The sequence below is a fragment of the Rhipicephalus microplus genome, chromosome 4 (genome assembly GCF_043290135.1).
Source record: "Rhipicephalus microplus isolate Deutch F79 chromosome 4, USDA_Rmic, whole genome shotgun sequence".
NCBI lineage: Eukaryota > Metazoa > Arthropoda > Arachnida > Ixodida > Ixodidae > Rhipicephalus > Rhipicephalus microplus.
In genome coordinates, this window is record NC_134703.1 from 157829470 (window position 1) to 157852428 (window position 22959).

The window sequence follows — 22959 nt, forward strand, 5'->3', positions numbered from 1 at the left end:
TTGGTGTGTTGCGAACAATTAGTACAGAATATGGCTTATGAGATTCGCTACCAGCGTGCCAATGGCAGCTACTGGCCACCTCAATAAGGCCAACCGAGAGTGGCGTGCCCTAGGATTTTGTGCGTCTACACGTCATGGGGTGCATCAGGAAAAGAGCTCGTTGGCCAGACCAAAGTTTCTTTTCCACCTGATGGTCATACCTTTCGGCGCGGAGGACCAGCATCCTCGCCCACTTAGCCGTGTTATCATGCGGAATGTACACGCTTCCAGAGATGTAGCTCATTGAGGTGAGAGGAGCTACGCTGAAAAGCTCCAGCCTTAAGCAAGCTGAACTACACGCGCCAGCAACAACTCTGCACTCTTTATAGGCACCTGTGAGAATGAATGGAGCAGCGCACTACTCTGGATCAGCCTTCGAGGACTGACGTCTCTGCTGCTGTTTTCGGTAAGCTGAACTACAAAAGAAGGCCGGTTCCTCCTGCAAAGTGGCAATACTCTCTGACAGGGAATTCAGTCGCGCATTGATGCCCCCAAAAGTTGGTTTACACCAATAACAGCCAGCTACTTGAGCATGGTTCTATTCGCCAAAAGAATGCAGCAGTTTATGTCCGGTATTTCCCGCATAAGTAATGCCTCAAGCATTTGTCCGGAACGTACCATCCCTGAACGTGTGTATATTGTGCGCAGCGACAAGCACATAAATAAAACAATTTTAGGCGAACATTTCTCTACTAAGAATAAAAAAGTGTGGGCAAATGACGTCATTAAAGCATGGGTAACAATCAGTTTATTAAAAAAAAACCAAGCATTAGAGAAATGACGAAATGGGAGCGTTCATATATATACGGGCTTTGACTCATTTTCTAGATTTGTCGGTGAGGTTAGCCTACAAGAAACAGTTAAAAACACGATAGCGTTGAAATATCTCGTTTCACCAAAATTCCAGTGTCGGTGTTTTTGGTTGTGAATGAGACATCATAATCTTACCCGTATCAAAAACACTGGAAAGATGCAAAATAAAATACACATAGCAATAAAAATTCATGAGTCCACGTGAGTGTTAAGCCGGGACCGTTTGCGTGGTGAGCAGATATTCTACCACACACTCACGCACTTATTTGAAAATACAGTGAAAATAACTTCTTCTGCTTTGAAATGCACTGTAAATAACAATCATGCTTTACCGACACATCCATTCTGTATACAGGCTTCACAATACAACGTGTAATGTCACAGTGATGTTTTTGATTATTGATTGATCTGTGTGGTTTAACATCATAAAACCACCATATGATTATGATAGAAGAGGTAGAGGAGGACTCCGGAAATTTCGTCCGCCAGGGTTTTTTTTTTAACCTGCAGCCAAATCTAACCAGACGGGCCTACACCACTTGCGCCGCCATCGAAAGTGCAGCTGCCGAAGCCCGGATACAGGAATATCGTTTGGTACAAGGGTAAATAGTCATCAGGTATCGGGTGTCAGAACTGGCGATTATTATAACACCCTCGTGGTTAAAGCTAGCCACCCATCTTAAAGAGCACACACGTTAGGCACGTATTCCATTGAGACCTTGTAAAAGACGCATAGCAAGTCCGAAAATATTTCGCGCGCATAATCACTGGCGGCCTAAAGGATGCTACTCATTACTCAGAATTCAGCCATATTGGAAAGCTTCACTCACAAAAAAACCACTTTAAATATTGTAGAATAAATTGCAGTAATCTACAATTTAAATTTTTCGAATAATATCATACAATAAAAAGTATGCACTAAGTGCTTCAAGTACGCACAACGTTAGAATATTGCTTTCGCATTCAACTCTATTGAATATTGAAGGCCACACCCGTCATTTTGAGTTGAATCAATCATTCGAAAGAGTCGCATCAAAGCTAATGCAAACACTAGAAAGATGCCGTCACTGACCTGGCGAGGTATGCGGATACTGGCTCCGCGGTCGGCCACGCCTGAGGTGAAGTCGTGGATGCTGGAAGTCTCGTGCAGCCCCGTAAGGCGACGTTCATTGTCTCGGCCTCCGTGCGGGTCGTAGGCTTGGATGTGCTCGCGGTGATTACGCGAGAGTTGCTCGATGGCCTTCTCGATGTAACGGATGCCATCGGGCTGGCGCATAGCGAGCGTACTGAAGTTGGTGTGCGCGCCTGCACCGTTCCAGTCTCCCGTCACTGGCTTCGGGTCGAGTGTGACCACCAGGCCGAAGTCCTCAGCGACTCGTTGCAAGATGTAACGGGCCACCCACAGCTGGTCGCCGATGCTTATGCCTTCGCACGGTCCGACCTGTGGATCAGATGTTTAAAAAAAGTGCCATGGAGTTTCCTGCCGCTACAAGCGATGCAAGCTAAAAACTATTGTTGCTGAAACAGTTTTTATACCTGCAGTCGTCGTTATTGCATTGCAACGAAAGAACTTGCACAGCATATTTTGGTATCCCCTCAAGATGGCGGGTTGTTTATGAAAAGAAAACTGTCAACCACCTTCTTCTAGCAAGAATAAACGAGGGAAATCACATGGATTTCTCAGAGCAAGTTATTTCTCACCTGTATGCATTTTCTTGCAGCTTCATGCTGCCAAAGAGTTATTGTCTATTTTTTTCATGTAAAAAATTGCAGGTCACTCAGCTTGTGCTATGTAACATTGTTTGCTTAAACATGGTTAACCAGCTTTCTTGATGGCTCAGTAGAGCATAAAAAATATACTAAAATGTCTAAAACTCAAGTTGTACGAATTCCCTCATGTTTATGAGGCCATAACACAGTAAATAGGCTGAATATAATGTCAAAACAAGTATAGGAATAATTTTAGAAGAAAGAAAAGGGAGCAGAGAAAATTGGACTTTTTCTAAGTACCGATGACTGCTCTGATGGAGGAGAAGCCGACACAATTCCCATTACGCCGTTTTAGCCTACTATGTATAAAGCGCAGGCACACGTATTTCTTATGTCAAATGCTCCTCACATTAGGCACCATCATGTGTTAGAGCAGATGTTTGGCGCACAAGAGCCATTGAGCATAGTGCTGCATTGAGCATAGTGCTGCGTTGAGCACTGAGACGTTGGAAATAATTAAGGTTTCAGAGGTCGTTTCATCCCGTATGAACACCTCGTGCTAATACTTATAGGTGTTGTTTGATACACTAAGGAATCAGCATCACGTTGTAGGCTAGAAACTTAACAATAAAATTACAAACATTCTAGCTCATAGCAAGCAAGTGTTACTAAGTACTTTGTCTGTAAAACGGCATTAGCATAAGCGATGGTTGATTTTGCCTCTGAGGTTTCGTTCCCACGGCGAAGAGTAAGTGGTATTACAGGATGTGCGAGTATTGCTGTTGCAATTTTTCTTCGCGATGCTTGTATCATCTACATGTTGTAACAAATATGGCAATACAGCTACTATTGCATCATTATTTAGAAGAAAGCTTTGTTGTAATAACCATTCGTTACCTCATGAAGGTATCTTAAGAACATCTAAAGGTAAGCGATAATGCTTTTCATGATGACCATCGTTATTGCACTGAAAGATTTCGCCGAATAACCTGGCTGAATTTTTGAGTGTGCTCTCCCGCCTCTGCACACACCACTGATGGGAATATAAAATCAGTTTTAAAAATGCTTTTTTTTTGGTTCACTTTCATCTCATTTAAATGAGGACTTCCTCATAAACCATTAAAGTGAACTGCACTCGCGTGTTGGACGGTATTGCAGTGCTTACGTGCGATCACACCGGGAAGGAGATGTCAAAAATAGCTGGATGAGGCTTAGGCCTCACGTAATCAAGTTGAGTTTGTAGAGGTGAACCTGCTACATCCGCAGCGAAGCCCCACGCCGTGAAAAGGTATGCACACAGTGCTTGGTAATACGTGCGCAGCATTTACATGATTGCGTGGTACGTTAAGTAACACTGGTTGTGGTGTTTTGTGAGCAAAAATTCAAATCTCTCATAACAATCTACCAAATTGTTCTTTGTGTTGAAATTGTTGGATTGTGCATAACAGCAGTAAAAATACGGTTACGTTATCACTTTCCTCTTGTGTATCATCCAAATTTCTTAATAGAGTGGTCATAGCCACGTCGGAGATAATCTAATTATTTGAAACAATTTTCACTGAGAAGGAAGAGGGGAATTCGATATGCAAGGAATCGAATCGTGAATAATTTTATTGGTGATGAATACAACCTCTTAACCACTGTGAGGTCAATTCAAAAGAGCCTATTTATGTAGAAATCAGTGAATCACAAGAATTTGTTTTGTAATATAATGAGACAGCCTTATTGATTGCCTGGCATATATTCACATGTTATAGTGTTCCTTCACTGCTCCTAACACTTATTCATACATTCAAGGCTGTTCGCAAGAGCATATATACTTGCGCGTCCCCTGAGATATATCGTGTCATGGAGTTTCTGGTTCACTCGCACTTTTTGTCTCTGGTTATTTAGTTGGGACTTAGCACTTTATTATGTATGCCCTTAAATACGCTTTTTCAACTTAGTTCACATCATTGAATGAATCTTTGCAAGAACTGCAAGGTGTTCGAGGTGTTGTATGCATACCTGGAACTCCCACTGCGATGGCATTACTTCGGCATTAGTTCCCGCTATCTTGATGCCGGCGTACAGGCAAGCCCTGTAGTGTGCGTCCATCACATCCCGGCCGTATGCCCTGTCCGCACCGACACTGCAGTAGTAAGGCCCTTGAGGTCCCGGAAAGCCTTGCTTGGGCCACCGGTATGGTCGCCCATCGATGTCCAGGAGAGTGTACTCCTGCTCGATGCCAAACCATGGCTTCTGGTCCTTGCATCGATCCATCGCTACCTTGCATAGGTGACGCTTGTTCGTCTCTGTAATATGGTGACGAGGAGAGAAGGTAAAACCGTATCTTTGGAAACCTGACTTCACATATCGCACTGGGGATTCCTTAAATATTAACAACATAAGTACATCGCAGAAACTCTAAAGATTACCCAATCTTCATACTTATTGTGGTTTCTCTGAGGTCACAAACTATTAAACCTGAGTGCTTTAGCTGTGCACGCCTGCCTCATCCGTAGGTACTATGGAGGATGGCCCGAGCTTTTCGGGAATACGAGTTTGCTCCGAGCTCGCACTCAAGCGGTCATGTCAGGAAAGGAGTGTGGAGTGCGCGATAACAGCGTGATAAAAACGACTACAAGAAGGATAATGTCGGCACAAACGCAATGGCGGCCTTCGTGGTGGTTATCAAGTGAACAGCTCAATGCGAACGCATCAGCCCCACCACTTCATCCGTATGTCAACAATGCTGTAAAGTAAGGAAGGTTGTCCTGTAGTCTGTATGCCAACTGAACATTGCGCCTCCCACAGGCGTGCTATAGATTGTAAAGGTTGTCCATGATAATATAATGTACACGTGCAATAGATCTTACCGCGTGACGCTTGGCCAGAGCTAATCTCAAAGGCCACGGGGCCGATTGTTCTAAAGGATACTTAGTTCACACAACAAACCCTTTATCACAGATGCAAAGGAAAATGAAAGAAAACCGCATTAGTCTCGCGTTGAAAAGGCAGAACAGAAGTACTTTTTTGTAAGCTAGAACGCTTTCTTCATACAAACAGATGGATCAAAAGTTATCCTTGCGTGAACATTTACGTGTATTTTCGAATTCCGCTGGCCTCAGTGCCACAGAGACTCTGTGTCGGTGGTCCCTGAGTTGAAATTCACAGGCAAATGCTTATATTGCTTTAATTGTATAATACTTTGATTGCACACGATAATTATATTTCACTAATTCTAAGTGAACGCCAATGCATTCATTGTGAACTCAGCCATCGCCTTATGCCGCAAACTCGGTGATAGTGAAATTTTTCTCCCAATACGTGAGATATTCTCAAGGGCAACCAGAAGATGCGCGCGTGTCAACAAAAGATTAGCTAGAGTTCTGGGTGAACAAGGGTGACGGTCGTGATGAGGTTGACTACCCTGAAACTCGTGCTCACGTACACGCGATGAGCAGCTCGAACTAGATGAGCGTCTCACATACATCTCCCATATTGCATGTTTCCTTTAGGTAGGTGGACGCGATGCTTTTTTTCATGTGAGGAAAGTTTCATTTTTTAAAGGCTACAATATGATGGGGGTTTTACAACCTCGTTTCCGAGTTTATCAGCTCGTGTTACAGGCATGATCAACGAACACACAATGCCTTTAGCGCCATACAGCTACTCTAAAGCACCAGTAACATCAGGTTTTGCAATAATGTATAACTTTTGGCATACGTGGCTCATGGCCAATGTATTAGTATAAAGGCGATGAAGAAAATTGTCTTTGAAGGGAATTTTTTGTCACAACTCAATGACGTAGTTGTTTTTTGCTCACAAGGTTGCAGGGCTAGGCAGTATCGCAATAAAAAAGCATCGCAATTGTGTCTCAGAGATAACTTACAGCAGCTCTATTTCTGTATAGAGACCCATTTAGAAATGCATTTGTACCTAAGTAGTGAATTTTCATATGATGTTTTGATTGCATAACGCTATTTTACAAAACTTGGTATATGTCGTAAAATTTTTTGTCCGTAATGATTTGACCTGTCTCTAAACGGAACACGAAGGCTTTTTTGTACTAAGCCAAGCAAAGACGGGCCACCAGCTCGCGGCGCAGGAAATGCCGCGGAAAACTCCCCATACGTACAGAATGTGTCAAAACACTCAACGCCTGCACAATCAAAATTGCTGACAACTAGGCCCTATCTTTCAAGGCTGGTGTGCAGCAGCTTTACTTTTTTCAAAGTCCAGTCACTTTGCAGGTGCACGAGTTTTGTGTTGAATTCGTACCGACGCCGCCTAGCAGAGAGCGTATCTCTGCTGTTGCCAAAATGCAGGCATAGAAACAACCTTTCAGCAAAGCAGATTTCCAACCTTATATAATAATGGCATGCTTAGTCTAATGTTATTTGTGTTCGTTGTGACTCGGACGTTGTGACTCGGCTTTACCTGTGAGAACGCGCTGATAAATGATTATCTGTATTATGCTGCACTTTCGTAAATGTTTGTATGCGGTATCAGCGTTTGCAAATAAAAAAAAGGGGTTTCAGTCTCTCCATTCCTGTAACTGTACTCCGGGCAACTTTTTTTCTGCTTTTCGCGATGTATGTTTGAAATATCTCGTTAACTCAAAGACAAACATATCTCAGTATCTGTATTTCAGACTTCCAGCTGATGTATCTTGATATCGGAATTCCAGAATATTCTGGGAGTATCGTTGCCCATCCCTGCAACGTTGTCAGTTGTCGCCATACCCGACCGTCGGGCACAGCCCACTACTACCTGTTTGAGCACTGACCGTGTGGCGTGTGATCGTAGTTGTAGGTCTCGCACAGCACCAGCTTGTTGGGACCGCCCAGGAATGGGTCTCGAAACAACGCCACCGGGTATATGTGCACGTCCGAGTTCTTGCCCTCGGCCTGACCCGTGCTCGAACCGTCGAAGTTCCAGATGGGCAATTCTGTAAGAAGCCATCAGACATGAGAAGGTAGAGAAACGTATCTTGGAGCAGCAAACTTAATCTATAGCCACTGAATCAGTTACGGATAGATAACATTCCTCTAATCTTTATACATATAGCTTGTGTGAATCGTGGCCACATCGGTCAAGATTCCTATTGCGTACCTATGCATTGTCGAACTTGATAATGCGTCTAAGTGTATAGGAATGCTTCCTGTCGCTCATCCAGGTTTGATTTCGATTATTGAATGCACAGTACATGCATTTTGGGGTCTATTACATGTGACTATCTGGGTGTTTTTATTGCGTTTATTTCTCAAACCACTGCATCCGAAATAATGTGCGCTATGACCATAAAGTTGTGCGTGGTTATCTGCCTCATCCAAACACCAGTAAGTTTGTGAAATGCCAACACGGTAGATAGCTTTCAAACGACATGTTACTAAACTTCGGTATCTTTATGAATTCTAGGATATGTTCATGTTTCGGATTGGTGAATGGAGATTGCTGCATGAACCTACAAATAAGTTCTGCACTGTTAACACACTCTCGCGCTGTATGATTTTTGAACACACAAAAATTCATACGCCTAATGCTGGCAACATTTCTTGGTGTTCTGATTTTCGCTGAACAAATCAGTATTTTGTTGCTCAATTTGTAATCCAGGGTTCATCATGCCATTCACTTACGTCATAGCCTTTAATGCTGACTAAAAGACGAAGTTGAGAAAGGACGTTCGACATGCGAGCTGCATGGCATAAAACATACTTCAAACTGCTCTGCAAAGTAAATTAACTTAGTTGTAAAATAATAAAAAGGGCAACGCTATGATGAAACGACGAGCTTGTAGACATTCGGCCTCTATTTTCATATCTTCCGATGCAAACAGTGATTGTGACGGTAGCACCATGCCGATGTTTCGTGGACGTAAGAACTGATGCCTAAACTTTATGATCAGGTTTCTGATTCCTTTTTTTGTATTCTTATGTCGCTATCGCTTGTACTTATTTAAATGCATCAATGTTTATTTTGATCTGCACCGTAGCGTTTTATTTTAACTTTTTCTTAATCTCTTGTTACAAGCCTTGTTGCAGTTTGCGCATCAGAATGGAATGACAGTAAATTCCTGCGGTGCCAGCAGTCTATTGCACAATTTTATTAGTAGGACCAGCTAGCTTTATATTTTCTTAGAAATTGGGCTCACAAACACTGATTGGCCATGAACAAATTTTTCATCATATTGAAAGGTATACACACTGATATGTATGTGACATGTTTTTGTTTGCTTCCTTTGACAAGCTGAGGGCCGATATTTATTTTACACTGCTTTCAAAGCACAGACGTCTCACATGTGAAATCAACACTTGCCTTTCGTCAGTATCAGGCTGCACATTTACCAAAACATGATAAATTACCAACGACTTCGGCTTGTTGGGTTAGTTCAGTACCTCTCGAATGATAACATACACGATCATAAAAATATGTTAATATATAAAAGCTCATTTGTTGTATGAGCAAGCAGCTATTCAAATTATTCCTAAATCACCACGTTGTCGAGTCACTATTCCATACGCGAGATATTGTATACATTTGCAAAAATAAAGGACGGGTTGTGAAAGGTGATGAAAACAAAAAAAATCAACTCTTTTGTCAGACCTAAGTGGATGGATAATTGTTGCTTCTGATAATTAAATAAAATAAGTAAAGCCTTACCTTTGGCCTCTTTGGGCTCAAATTCTACGGTTCTTGTTTTGCAGCGCAGATTTTGTCCAGTAGCATCGATCCAGATGTATGTGCACTGAACTTGGTTGCTCGGCTGGGGCAAACTTAGATATTTGGACAGGAGCGCTTGATTGCTTGTGTAGGTGGGCATTAGCGGAGTCATTGCAATTTCCTGCGAGTTGATCAGGCTCCAATAAGACCCACAAATAAACCAACGTATGTTATCTTTCCCTACTGCCACAAGAAGGAATTTAAGTAATGATGTGTTTTGCACAGCACATCGTCCGAGTAAATACTTGGGTATCAAAAAATGGTCACAACAACGTGCTGTTTCAGATGATGCGGCAGGAAGGTTGTTAATTTCTGCTGTTATCAATGCTATCAGCCGATAGCAATATCTCACATCAGAAAGAAAGATTCGCTCTGCTTGCCTCCTGCTTTATGTAAACTTCAGCTAGTCACAAGAAGGCAATTACTTTGGATTCTTCAGTGGACCTCCATGCCGGATTTGTTTTAAGGATGACAGGATTTCTTTGGATACTCTGACGCAAAAATTGTGGCCTGTCTGCCTTCCTGTCTATCTGTCGACCGACTTTTGTGCGTCACCAGCAACCACTAAGATCAACCACATCCCCAGTGCCCACCAATGTTGCTCTCGTTTCTTCGTTCATACTTGTGCGTATTGTTCTTTGAAAAGCAAGTATTGCGCATATCTGTGGCACAAGGCTAGGACGTGCTTCTTTGTGGTATAAAAGTCATACAAAGGCAATTGTTAGAATCGTTGCGTTTATTACGTTGCACTGACAATGCAACGCTATGCAAGAAAAGGTGAGTGTTTCCTACGCTTTGCTACGACGATACGGCGGTGGCACTTACCCGTGGTCTTGCCTTCTACAAGTTATAGCCTCCGATATGGTGCGCGCACGCTGCGTGCTTGCTACATCGGAGGCCATCCTTTCGTGTTTTTTTTTAGATTACTGCCAAATTCCTCTCATGTCACATGCAGCGCCTTCAGAATCCGATTCACCAATTTTCTAACGCAGAACATCAAATAAACGCTTTACTCTCTCCAGGTGAAAGGCTACCCTCTTTGGACAACATTCGCAGTGAAACATGCAGATATGAGGACAATTTCTTTTAAACGGTTGGCTATTCAACACCTAAAACACAAATGAACTACCAGCTAAAGTGGTTCCAGAGAGTTCAAACGCGGCAAGAATTTAGTAGAGGGCGGACCTTTAGGGAGAGAAACAATGCTTTCAGTGGAAGGTGTCATGCACGCTTCCACGATATATTTGGTCTTCCGCTACTGCCTTGAATAGAATCAACTGTTGGGGTTTTATGTCCGAAAGCCCCAATATCACCCGGGGATCTTTAACGTGCACCTAAAGCTAAGTACAAGGACATGAATAATTTTTGTCGCGTCCACCAAAAATACAACCGCTACGGCTGGGATTCAATGCCACGAGCTTCTTCAGGTCTCCACTAGATCATCTTATATACTCAGACACCACAAAGGAAAGCCATCAAAAAGACAGAAGGTTGTTGAAATATTAGCTTTAGTGACACCTCTGTGTCCCATGAGTTCATCTCTGTCAGGGGTTTATTCAGTTGAAGTAACGGAAACTCTATTTTCTGCAGCCAATAGGAAAAGAATGGTCACCATCATATTGAGGGCAGGTCATGGAACCTGCAGCATTGTTTTCGAATGCTCTATGAGCTCATAACCACTTAGAAACCTCGGAGAGAGGAGCTTTTCTGCTAGAAGGGATGATTTCCCCTTTACTTTGAGAAACATTCGCGAGCCAAATAACACTTTTTTCCCGCCTTAAGCGCGGAAGCACTGCGAACTTTCACGTGGACGCCATGAGCCCCGCGTTGTTTTTCTGTTTCATTTCTTCACTTGCAGAAGCGTCAATGCGTGCTCCGCTTTTTGCTAAATGCCTAGTGACGTGCAATGACGAATAACGCTTTGTGATCGGTCTGGCTGTGTGGGCAACACGTACAACTCTACACCAGCCGGGGAATATTCGACGAGTGTGTGCTATACGCACGCTTGCTTGCGGGGGAGCTTTCACTTTTTCGAGGCGTTACTCCCGCCAGGAACACGATACCCTGGCATTGTGTTTTCATTACCGAACGTTCTCTTGGAAAAGCACTTTCATAGCTTGTACGAACAATCGTGCTGCTGTGTTCGGTACTCTAGGTTTTTGCAGTGCAGGAGCATTGTTGCGTAAGGAGCTTTCAAAGAGGCACCAGAAAGAAAAAAAAAATATTTTGTTATCCGCTTAGCAAATGACTCTTCCACCATATCTAAACACGCCTGCTATCGTGAAGAAACGCTCAATGTGGTATGAAATGCCCAACAAGATGGTGATGCCACCGTTTGGGTCGCAGCATCGGCTATTATATAGCTATAACGTCGTATATAAATTTATGGAGCTTCGTATGGCCTACAGACTAATAATTTAAAATGGGAAATATATTTCACATAAGATGAGCGAGAGAAAGCCTATTTGATTATTTCGATGAACAAGCGATGAAGCCTGTTTGTGATGAGCGATGAAAGCCTATTTGATTATTTCGATGAACTGCACGCCGGACCTCCAGGCGTGCAGTTCAGAGAAAGGCAGCTGAGCTCTTCGTATACGTAGGGCTACCACGGTCCTATGCATGATCATAACGATTGCTTTTTTGTGTGTCTTAATAGATTTCTGGCGAGTGCGTTTCGCCTTTTAACTCAGAAGTGACACACGCAATCACCGTCACGGCCACCACACGTGAACGGTACCAAATGCAAAAAAAAAAACAAAACAAAAAACGCGCATTTACGGTAGACGCAAGCGAATGAAAACCAACACATAATTAGGTTGTGCTTAAAAATGAATGAGTCATTCATTGACTATTTTTTCAACTCATGTACGTTAAAAAGTGCAAATAAATCATTCACCCATCACGGATACCTCCAAATTTCTAAATCGTTGTCTAGAAGCACGAGACCTATAAAGCTGAACGAGGATCATATCTCTGTTCTCACTGGAAATAATTAGCAGGATAAATATTAACACTAGAGTGGGCCCGTTCATACACAATCACGCACAATAAAACTTGAACCATCGGATGCGTGTTCGTTTAAGCACGCTCGTCGCGCACAGGTTTCAGTAAAGGAATGATGCCTTGGAAGTCAGTCATTCGGTCGCTTGATGAGGCGCGGAAGGTGGAACGGGGCGTCACAGTATGCCAATAGAGTACCAGTTTACAATCTAGCAATAAATCTGTGTCATCAACATGTCATTTATCATAAGTGCCAGTCGGAAAACGGCCAGGAACCTACTCAGTCAGCTTTTAGTCAAATGCAAAACGTGCGGTCACTTCTCGAGAACGAAACTGATGTTATATATGAGCTGGTTAACCAAAAGTAACGGGTTCAATCCAATATGCGCTGGTCTGAGTAAGCGCAATTCTAGAGGCCCGTCTAAGATTTAATATCAAGCTAAAAAAAATCCCAGGACGTCGAAGATATGAGTGCCCTCAAGTACGGTGTGCATCATAATTTTATCGTAGCGTCGGTGCATAAAACGCAAGACAATTCACTTTGTCATGCAATAACTAGGCGGCACATCCTGTGGTGCAAGTACACAAGATTGGAGTTACCTTTGTTTTGGGCGGGCGGTGGGAATGCGGGAGCGTGAGGTAGGCGCTCTTGGGCGTTTCGAAATACGTCGGTACTAATTCTAGGTTCTTCCGACTGGCCGATTTTGCGCTGCCCATCGCATGTTGCTCATCGCGGCTGCCCCGTCTTCTTCCACTTCAACCACGCGACGCTCGCGCGGCCTGCTTGCTCGCTCCTCAATCTACTGTTTCCAACCCACTATTGGGAATTGGGAAAAAAAGAGGCGGTGTTTTGATGTAAACGTAAACATTAGCACAAAGGCAGGACAAAGAGAGCACTCACATTTTGGAAATATTTATAAATATGCTACTTATAGTCATACGAAATATGAATGAATAAATAATTTATGAATAAAAACCTAATAAAAATTTCTGATACACGGTTAAGACGTTCATGGTTTACCGAAGAGCTTAGTTGTTCTTGTTCTTGTTGACCTTCACTTGTGGCTCCTACCCACTGTGGGGGATTGGCCAATTGAGTAGTTTTATAAAATATTATTTCACTTTAGAGTGAAAGAAATATAATATGAAAACATTACAAATTTTAGAACAAAATTTTGATGATCACTGAGCTGTACCTATTATAAAGTTTTTGTATTACTAATAGATGAGAACCTTGATCAAAACCTAACTTAAAAAAAAGAAGTTATGCGTATTTCGACACAGAAGAATAATAAGATTAGTTCGTTAGTCTTGTGGTTTCATTAAGATAACTCTGCACTGTCTCGCAAACTTTCGCACTGGCAAACCCAGAAATAGAAGCTCCAAAAGACAGAATCACGGGCATGGTATAATTCATTCCAGTAGCACGTAATGAATTTTTTAACTTGGATATACGAGCTGTAATGAATCGCCTACATGTCAAAAAGTAATTATTCATAGTTTCTGGCTCGCCACAGAACGAGCACATCGGAGAAAGAGCCCGACCAGACCTGTGTTGGAAGAAATTTTGTTTCGGCACCCTACAGCGCAGCCTTATAATGGCGACTTCTAGTTAACGAGTGTCATGAAAGGATCGGTGCCAGCGATTAAATAAATGCCAGTATTGGGTGGAGTTGGTGACTGATGTACCTGCGATGCTTTCCATAATGGCACGCATGCGAAATCCCGCAGCAGTTACATAAGCGGATGGTAGATAACGCGGTAAAATTGGCCCATTTATTCATCACTTCGCTAAAGAATCAGCAATTTCGTTTAAGAGCAACCCTTTATGACCCGGTACCCAATCTAATCCAACTTTTCTGAAAGGGGGGGGGGGGGTAATAATGCCTAAAACACCTTTAATATGTGCGTTATGATCAATGTATATGTTACTCAGGAATATGCAGTGGGCCCTGGCCACCTATAGTTTTTTTTGCACTATTCTAATTACGTAGCTTAAAATAAAAGAATAGTTTGGGTAGTTAAGCGAATTCACATAAAAAACAGCGCCGATAACGAGGGGCAAGAAAAGAAGGAGACAGACAGCGGCACAGACCGTGGCACTATATATTGCGCGGTTCCGCCAAATAAATCTTGTTGTGAGTCAGGCTGTCTGTCTCCTTCTTTTTTTGTCCCTCGTTATTGGCGCTGTTTTTTATATGAATTATGTCATACCAACTCGCCCAAGCAACCACGTTAGTTAGGCGAATTCCGATTTTTTTAAATAAAATTTTGATGTACCGTTTTCCTTAACACATCAAAACAATGAATCCTCAAGAAAAAAAGAACAGTCGTTTTCACGTGTTGCTGTAGTTGCTTGTCTTATGCCATCTCATGGTGGATCTGCACTTTTGGAGAGAAATAACTACTTCATTCATGAATGCAATAAAATATAAATGGCTAAGTCCTCGTTAATACTTGAACATTTTTGACAAAGCACGATGACGATGTAGACGAAGAGAAAAGAAGGACATGCCACAGCATGGAGTCGCAAATAAATGTTTATGAAAAATAAAAAGAAAAAAGAGACCACTGCATATATCACATCCATGTGACTTGATTAAAACAAAGGAAAACAGCAAGAAGAAAAGAGAAGCGAGCGTTACATCTTCAAAGGAAAAAAAAACAACGGAAGATTGACCTCGTGCGCTCTCCGACACTTTTCTGTTTGTTTCTTTCCTCTTCAATTTGTGACATGTACCCACTCTGTGGGATTAGCCAAGAATGCGTATTTCAAAATTTAAGGTTATTTCAGTAGTGCGAGGTGATTTAAAAATAAAGAAACAATATCGCAATAACAAATAGTACATTGCATTAACACTACAAGTATCATGCAATTGAATTCTTATAGCTGACTGCCGTATCAAATAGATGGGGACATTTTTAATGAGTTTAGTTAAACATTCTTAGTTTATTTGGCAATGTTCTTAGTTCAATGCTAATATGGCACTCATTTAGCAGTTATAATGAAAGTACACATGGCGTCTAGGACATTCCTGTGGCAGTATCCGAAACATCTTGTGCCGAAACTTAATTCAGAGTCTTCAGTTAAGGTAAGCCTTTTAAGAAATCAGAGTAATGAGAAGTTTTGCTCTAATATTAGAATATCTGCGACGTGACGAAAAGTAATGTGCCATAGTTTCTAGTTCTCCACAGAATTGCCAAATTTACGATGGACAAAAACAGGGCCGTAATAATAACTGACTCACTTTCCATACGCATAGCTTTCATGGGGCCTGAGCCCTTCACTCGGCAATCGCTCAGTAAGCCATTCTCCGCAGGAACTTTTGCTTTTTTTTTCTGCCAGAATTTCCCAAAATTTAGGCCTTGGGCAACCGCCAAAATCATGGCTGTTGAAACTTCTTGAATATATTTAGAAAAAGTTACCAAGGCACCTGTAGACATGTACACCTGCACGCTGCCGTGGCAAGTGCACTTAGAATGCCCTTGCTTTCTTCTCACTTAATTACGTAGTCGATGAAAACGACTGTGAAGACGACGGGAAAAGATGCGACCATTGGCTGATTTCATGTTCAGGAAAGCATGTTATAACACCTTAACTGTCCGTATACAGTTCAGTAAATAATCAAATAAGTGAGTCTATCTTGAAAAAAAAGTAAATTATGTGGTGTTCATACTCAAGGCATCGCCGGCTCAATGTATTGCTTCCTTCTGTGCTCATGCGAGGTGGCACCTGGCTATCGATACACAAGCTATTTCAAGCACCACGAGCTTGACTCGGCCGCTGGTCTTGTGGAGAGCCTGGTGCGACAATGCTTACCGAATGTCACTTCGTCATGTTCAAAACTATTGGAACATATGCGACAAAAAACTTCCTCTCCCGCATACGCACCTCAATAGCTCGACGCCCAAGCAGGCACCACTTCTTATTAGTCAGTCGGAGCCACTTCAACATCCGCAATTTGGATTTGGATTCGTCGAGTTGAAATAACGCCAAACTACACCAGCCAGCACCACGTTGTAAGCAGTTATATTGCGTGCTTCGCCGAGAAATCGCCATCCCACTGCTTTTCGACCAGCTGAGCCACACATTAGCGCGCTCTTGTGCTGCTTTGGTGTCGTGGCCATCACAAGGAGCCACTTTGTGCTTGCGATCTAAAACTCTGCCTCTTTTCCGTTTCATTTCAGGCAGTTGTTTCACCAATCAGCATCATCCTTTTTATGAAATTATTATCGCATCGGCAGCACATCAGTGCATGAAGCCATCTTTTTTTTTTATTTCATCTTTAAGCACGCTTAGAAAAATTGCCCGCTTGAGCTTAGTTCACAGTATACAGGGTGTCCCACGTAAATTTATTGAGTTTAAGATATGCCTGCACACGCGATTATGACGCGACCAAGTGCATGTTGCTCACCGTTGTCTGTAGACAGTCAGGCTAATATTTGTGTTCTAAAATAAATTCCAATTAGATATGTTTAATTAGCTAATTTTCAAGAAACAAAAATAAATTAAAAAGTTCATTAAAAATGGTATTGATCAGTTTGCGAAACGTCCAATTCGACAGTTTTGAACTTTATATCTGTTAGCTATTAGTATTGTTCTGCTAATTACAAATGACCGCGAAATACAAAAAATAACACGTGACAAGCGCGCTCGTGCGCCAGTGCACACAATTATTCTAGTGCTCCATAACGTTCCGCGTACGAACGACCATAGCATTTGCCCCATTGTGCTGTCTTGGCAGGGCCTCAACGATGGTGGTCGCTTTACGATGAACATGTTTTGCTATCGGCCACAAAAACGATAACCGCTATGACAGCTTATCTTTATCATGAACCGGTGCGAGGGAAGCGTGTCGTTCGTATGCGGAACGTTAGGGGGCAACAGAATCATCGTGCGCACTGACGCGCGAGCGGGTTTGTCACGTGGTGTTTTTCGTATTTTGCGGGCAGTTGTAATTAGCAGAAAAACACTTGTACTTAACACTTATAAAGTTCAAAACTAACTATTTGAACGTTTTGCAAACTGACCTGACCTTTCTCATTGAACTTTTTTATGTGTATTCGTTCCTTCAAAAGTTGGTTAATTAAACAGATTTATTAAACAATGTTTGAGAACACAAAAAATACTCTGACCAGCTCCAGGCAATGGTGAGCAACACGCATTTGGTCGCGTGATCATTACGTGTTCAGGCATATGTTTAAACTCTAGCTAAAGTTACGTGGTGGTCTTCACGATACATTCAATTTTCAGCCGCAATAAATGTCCTTCGGGATGGGACATTGCTATAGAAAAGTTGTTTTATTTTCAAAATAAAAAATTTACTCTGAATCATTTTTACTGCGCACCGCAATTGAGTGGAACCACCTTCCCAACGGAATCACATCAATCACCGACAATCAACGTTATCGCGAAGCACTAGCTAAATCCATTGAAATAAAAACATGTCTTAATTTATTGCTATCGCAACTCACTTTGTTTGTTTTGTTTTATGCATGTGCATTTTTTCCCACCACCCCCTGCAATGTTTCTGCCTTCCGAGAATAAATGAATGAATAAAATGAAAAACAAAGCTATATATCGACTTCAAAAAGAAGGCCTCTCACAATGATCGCCAGTTTGACGTAGCTTGCGTTATGTGTCTTCATTTGATTCTTGTGCACTTATTAATTGTATTACTGTATCTAAGTTCCTGCCCTCCCTAACTGTCAATCCCTTGGTACGTATCTTTTTTGCTCGAAGGGATCACCAGTAGTGCGTCTGCCACACAGAAAATGTAAAGAGTAAGTGTGAAAACTAAGAGACAACTAGGGAAAAAAGTAACCATTCCAGCAGCTACAACAGTATCTTTCACCATATATCGACTATAATGTTACTGTCTGTCACAAAATTAGGTTGTTTCAAGTCAAAACAAAAATATGCGCCACTTACATTCAATTCTAGTGAAGAATAAGACATTGGCCGGAAATAAAGACTTCTCGAAGGGTAAAACCACAAGTGTGCGCATGTAGATGAATGACGTGACACCTGTGCATTACGTGAAAAACAGTGGTACATTTTGATTTGTCCATTGCAGCATAGCCACAGAAGAACAACAATCCTAAATTGATTTCTCACCAGCCGCCACAACTGTATCATATAGCAACGTTTTTTTTTAATATGCGCAGGTGAACTCTGTGGTTGCGATAAAGGGGAACATAAGTAAAAGCCGAAGGAAATTACACTCTCACCTCAAGTTAGTTTTTCTTGTAAAAAACGACGCCAACTCCTCCGCTGTTGACACAACCGTGTGCGCGGTTTCACCACTCTTATTTATACGAGCGTGCTCACAGAGAGGGCAAAAAGGATGAACAATTTGCCCGTTCTGTGTGTTACCGTTGAGCGCTTTCGTGTCCACAAGTCGTTTGCCGGGAGATAATTCGTGGGTCCAGTTACCGGGTGAGCGTCATGTGTTTACACGTGTTTCCTTGACGTGCGCCTTTCCGTTCCTTGCTTTGTCAGACCATTGTTAGAAATGGCGTGCCTTTTTTGATCTTGGCTGCACCGCACTGGCCCCGCCCCCTACGTTCGGGCAAACCTGTTGCTCGGGGGGGAAGGGGGCAGCCCGAGGCTGGCGCTGCCGCGTGGGTGCGTGTGTTTGCGTTGACCATTGTTGGCGTTCACTAACGCTGCGACTGTGCGCACTGACTAGAAAATTGCGCTCACTGAGAAAGTGGCCCGACCACTTGCCGCGTATGACCTTCGACAAGTGCGGCGAAAGCTGTGCTATCAAGCAATGCAGGAAGCAGCCCGAGTGATACGTAAGACGTGTACTGCCTTGCGACACTGACGGCTACGTAGGGGTGGTTTGCAATTGTTGCGCGACAATGAACCTCCTGATGTGCAGTGGCTTTCTTCCAAGTGCCTGTCCCTCCATGCCGAGAGATCGAGTGACTCACTGAGTCGAACCCTAGATGCGTCATTTATAGACTGGTTGGTAATATTTGGTAACGCACATATCTGGCGAACAGAATTGCACAAGGATAGTTGATTATCTATTCTGTTTTATAAAGCTACCACCCACAAACTGACAGATACAGAGACGCGGAAACAATCATACCTGAATGAGCGCGTACGATTAAGCGCCAAGGTCAAGCTGTCAAGTTTCCGGGTAGCCGAATATTAAGCACATGGAGAGAGCAATCGCTGCTCGTTATATAAAGAGACGGGATTTGCTTTTTATATTCGTAAGACCATGTGTTGTCGAAAGCGCTTTCATGAATATCTGCCAGATATATCATCATCGATAACTTTGAGTGAAGTGAATTGTGTAAATACCCTTCTTTACCTACAAAGTATTCTGCAATCAACGTGGTTTTGCACTGTTTACGTAATCCATGGCACTGCAACCTTTAATCCTTTCATGTAGTTTCGCGGCGACTCCGGGATTCGCCCACCTTCGAACAAACGGCCATGGCTTCTGATGACGCCAATATATATAGTTACGTCATCATGTCATGATCACTTTATTGCGTCACTCGACTTGACGCCGACAATCGCTCTTTCTGCATGATGAGGTATACAACGCTTCACTGAAATAAATTATTTACAGTTCTATCTATGCTCTAATTATACCTAAATTGTAATTAACTCAGCTTTTAAAATATTGTGCCCATGTTGCATAGCAATAGACTATGGAGTAAATCGATACAAGGTAATTGAACATGGTCTAAAAAAAGCACGTCGCATTCCTCATCGACTATTTGACTTCTGTCTTCCAGCAACAATATTCTGATTGATTGAGAACGTGGGTTTTGAAGGCCGTATACTGAAATAATTTAGATTATTTTTCATTCGATTTGCATTTGTGCATCTTTGGCCATCGCCCAATGTATGTTCTAGTTTTGCTACTCTCGCGCTAAAAAAATGAAGAATAAATAAAATAAATACATAAATAAAGAAAGAATAAATAAATAATGAAAGAACAAGTTATTCGATGTAGCACGAGAACTCTAGTCATGTACAACGTGAACCAAAGTAAATAAATTAGGCATGTCTGTTTTGCATCTACGCACGCGTTGTAGAAACAGAGGTACTCAGTGACACACGGGACACTGGCATTTTGCTTTCATGCCCAACATTTCTTCTACTTGCTTCTGCCCTCTCGGCTGTCCGCGACGCATGGAGACCAGTTCTATGCCACTGTCATGAGGTGAGGATTCAGAAGGACAGCAGTCATAGCTGCGTAGGTATTTGTGCATTTATTAGCTGCCAAGCTGTAACTGTCGACATAAGCAAAGGAAGGAAGTAACAGCAGGGAAAGCCAAAGTAGAGATGGTAACTAGTCGAGAACAACTGGTGTGCAACTAGACATACCTATAGCTGTTACTATAACTTATGCCTATATACACCATAGGCACGAAAACCTCGAAAGATCTTTGAGCTTCGCATTCAGCAGCGGAACGCAACATCTCAATCGGGCCTCGTTAACAGCACCTTCTCATTAACTGGACATATGGTTTGCACCTCGGCGGACACTAAGAAAGAAAAGTCCATCCGCCTGCCATTGATCGTTTTCGATGCATCAAGACTGCCTACACTGCAATGACAGTTGCGACGGGCCCACTACGCTGTAACGCGACACTTCGAACATTACCCAACTATACCCGCAAAGTGACCATGAATACGCATGCCATTGCTGCAACACAGTTAATTTGTGGTTGCTGTAGTTGTTTATTATGGTCAATTATGCGTTATTGCTATGCAATTAGTCATCCCTAAAAGACCACCTTGTGAGCAAATCAGTTTGGCGTGACACATTAAGCTTTTGCAACTCAACGTTACACCTCTCAAAATGACTTCTCACTCTCCATGACACCTGGGCTCAACGGTGAGGACTGGCCTCAACGCATCCAGCTATTGTGACCTACTCCTAGCAGTTGGCGTAAAACCATGGCCCACAATCACATGTCGTTTCTGCATTATACATCCGGGAATTTCCGATTATTTAGTGAAACGCAAGGTGTCTTAGATTTTCCATCTCTGATTTCCCACAGTTTGGTCATCTATACCAATTTCCTATCATATTCATACGTGAACCAAAGTGATAAAACCCAGTCTTACTATCTGAATTGTATCGGGCCAGTTGGTACGAATCCATCTTGGTAGGAAGCGCAGGAACTATTACACGGAACACGCAACAAAAGCGCTTACGTTGTGTATTCCGTGTAATAGTTCCTGTGCTTCCTACCAAGACAGACTATATCTGGCTACAAGTCATTTTTCTCATCAAGGGACATAGAGAGTAGCAAGCATGTTTTATTTATTCGCCAGGAGCTTACTTATGTCGTCCAGCCAGTACAATCTGAGATACGACGACCATCATTATTTGTGCTTGACTAGTGTTAAAAATAGAAGGGTCACTTTTCCCCTCCTGGGTGTGTATCTGTTCCAGTCAAGTCGATTTGATCCCCAAAAAGCCGGACGGCATCATAAAGGCACATCGGGGTTCGTGGGTTATCAGCGCGGACTTCAGTGCACATCATCCAATTCAGGGAAGCTCAAGGGCCATTTCGACGGGCTGACGTCTAGCTTCATCGGTTTCCGGCCATGGTCTCGTCTTCCAGAATGACGCAAGTCCCACGTTTTTGCGAGGCATCTGTTGTAGCAGCGGCCTTGATTTGTCTTTCATGTCATGCCAATTTGCTATACGGGTAAAGTTGTTTTTGGACATTGAAATTCACAGAAGTGATCATATCTCCACCTAACAAAAAATCAAAGGTATTTTGAACACGCATTCATCTACCACAATGCGAAGAATAGATTAGAATATGTTCGAAACCCAACTTCAGGATGCTTATGAGGCAGGCCTCTCCCGTGGTCTTCAGCAGGCTATTAGGAGAACTGGTGGCCATGCGCACACTAATATATGCTCCGAAGTACTCTGTATTTGACTGCGAGCTAGAGATACTTCATGCGATCCATCGCCATGCCGAAAGAAGATACCGACGTACTCATTTGTCTACGAATAGTCCGACGCATACAAAAAAAAAAGATACAACGGCGCATCTATAATTAGAGATGCAACGATGGGTAAAATTTTTTTCGGTCACTAGTTCCTCATATAGCACTGTCTGAAATATGAATAAGTGTGTGAGCCCTACGTTCTTTTCCCAAACAGCCCTTTCCGTTCAAGGCCTTCGCAATCTTTCAGACAACAAATGGAGGTGGTAGAAGATTTCTGTGCTATGATTGTGGACCAGACAACGTGCGCAAGCGTACATACATTGAACCATATTCCTTACTTACGGGACACGCGCATGGACTAGCATTCACTTTGCAGGAGGTTGATGCGCTGCTCGTCATAGGTTATAGGACGTCTATCGTGAACTTGTTTACAACGCACCACTTGAAATACTGGACAGGGAAGGAGGAAAAAAGAAAAAAGACGGCGCTGTTCGCGCTGTTCAAGTTCACGATAGACTCTAACCAAGTGATCCAACTTACTGTCTTGCTGTAATAGGTCGTCGTTGCTTGCCCCGGATGACACATCTTACCGGATACTTTGCCACTCATGTGAACAGGCCCAATAGGCACTTTTTAACATCTTGAACGAATCCTGACAAACAGGCGTGTTCTCTCAAGATTGGAACATTAATCGCTTCGCACTGCTTCTTATGCCTGCCAAGTTTCTCTTAGAAATGACCTCC

The 22959-nt window shown here is 42.6% G+C and overlaps 1 protein-coding gene across 3 annotated transcripts in view; it reads right to left on the reverse strand.

Annotated features, from left to right (window-relative positions):
• Positions 1-18778, reverse strand: part of LOC119172444 (glutamine synthetase 2) — a 28728-nt gene extending 9950 nt beyond the window's left edge. Inside the window, exons 1-5 of one of the 3 annotated variants that reach the window (XM_037423555.2) lie at positions 18502-18778; positions 9208-9388; positions 7334-7495; positions 4570-4856; positions 1925-2293 (exon numbers count right to left, since the gene is read on the reverse strand). In XM_037423555.2, the coding sequence (XP_037279452.2) occupies positions 1925-2293; positions 4570-4856; positions 7334-7495; positions 9208-9379 (990 nt within the window). In that variant the 5' untranslated portion in view covers positions 9380-9388; positions 18502-18778. Of the gene's footprint in view, positions 1-1924; positions 2294-4569; positions 4857-7333; positions 7496-9207; positions 9389-12870; positions 13046-18202; positions 18245-18501 lie in introns of those variants that run through there. The other 2 variants (XM_075893812.1, XM_075893813.1) reach the window with 2 other exon arrangements.
• Between the last annotated feature and the right edge of the window lie 4181 nt (positions 18779-22959).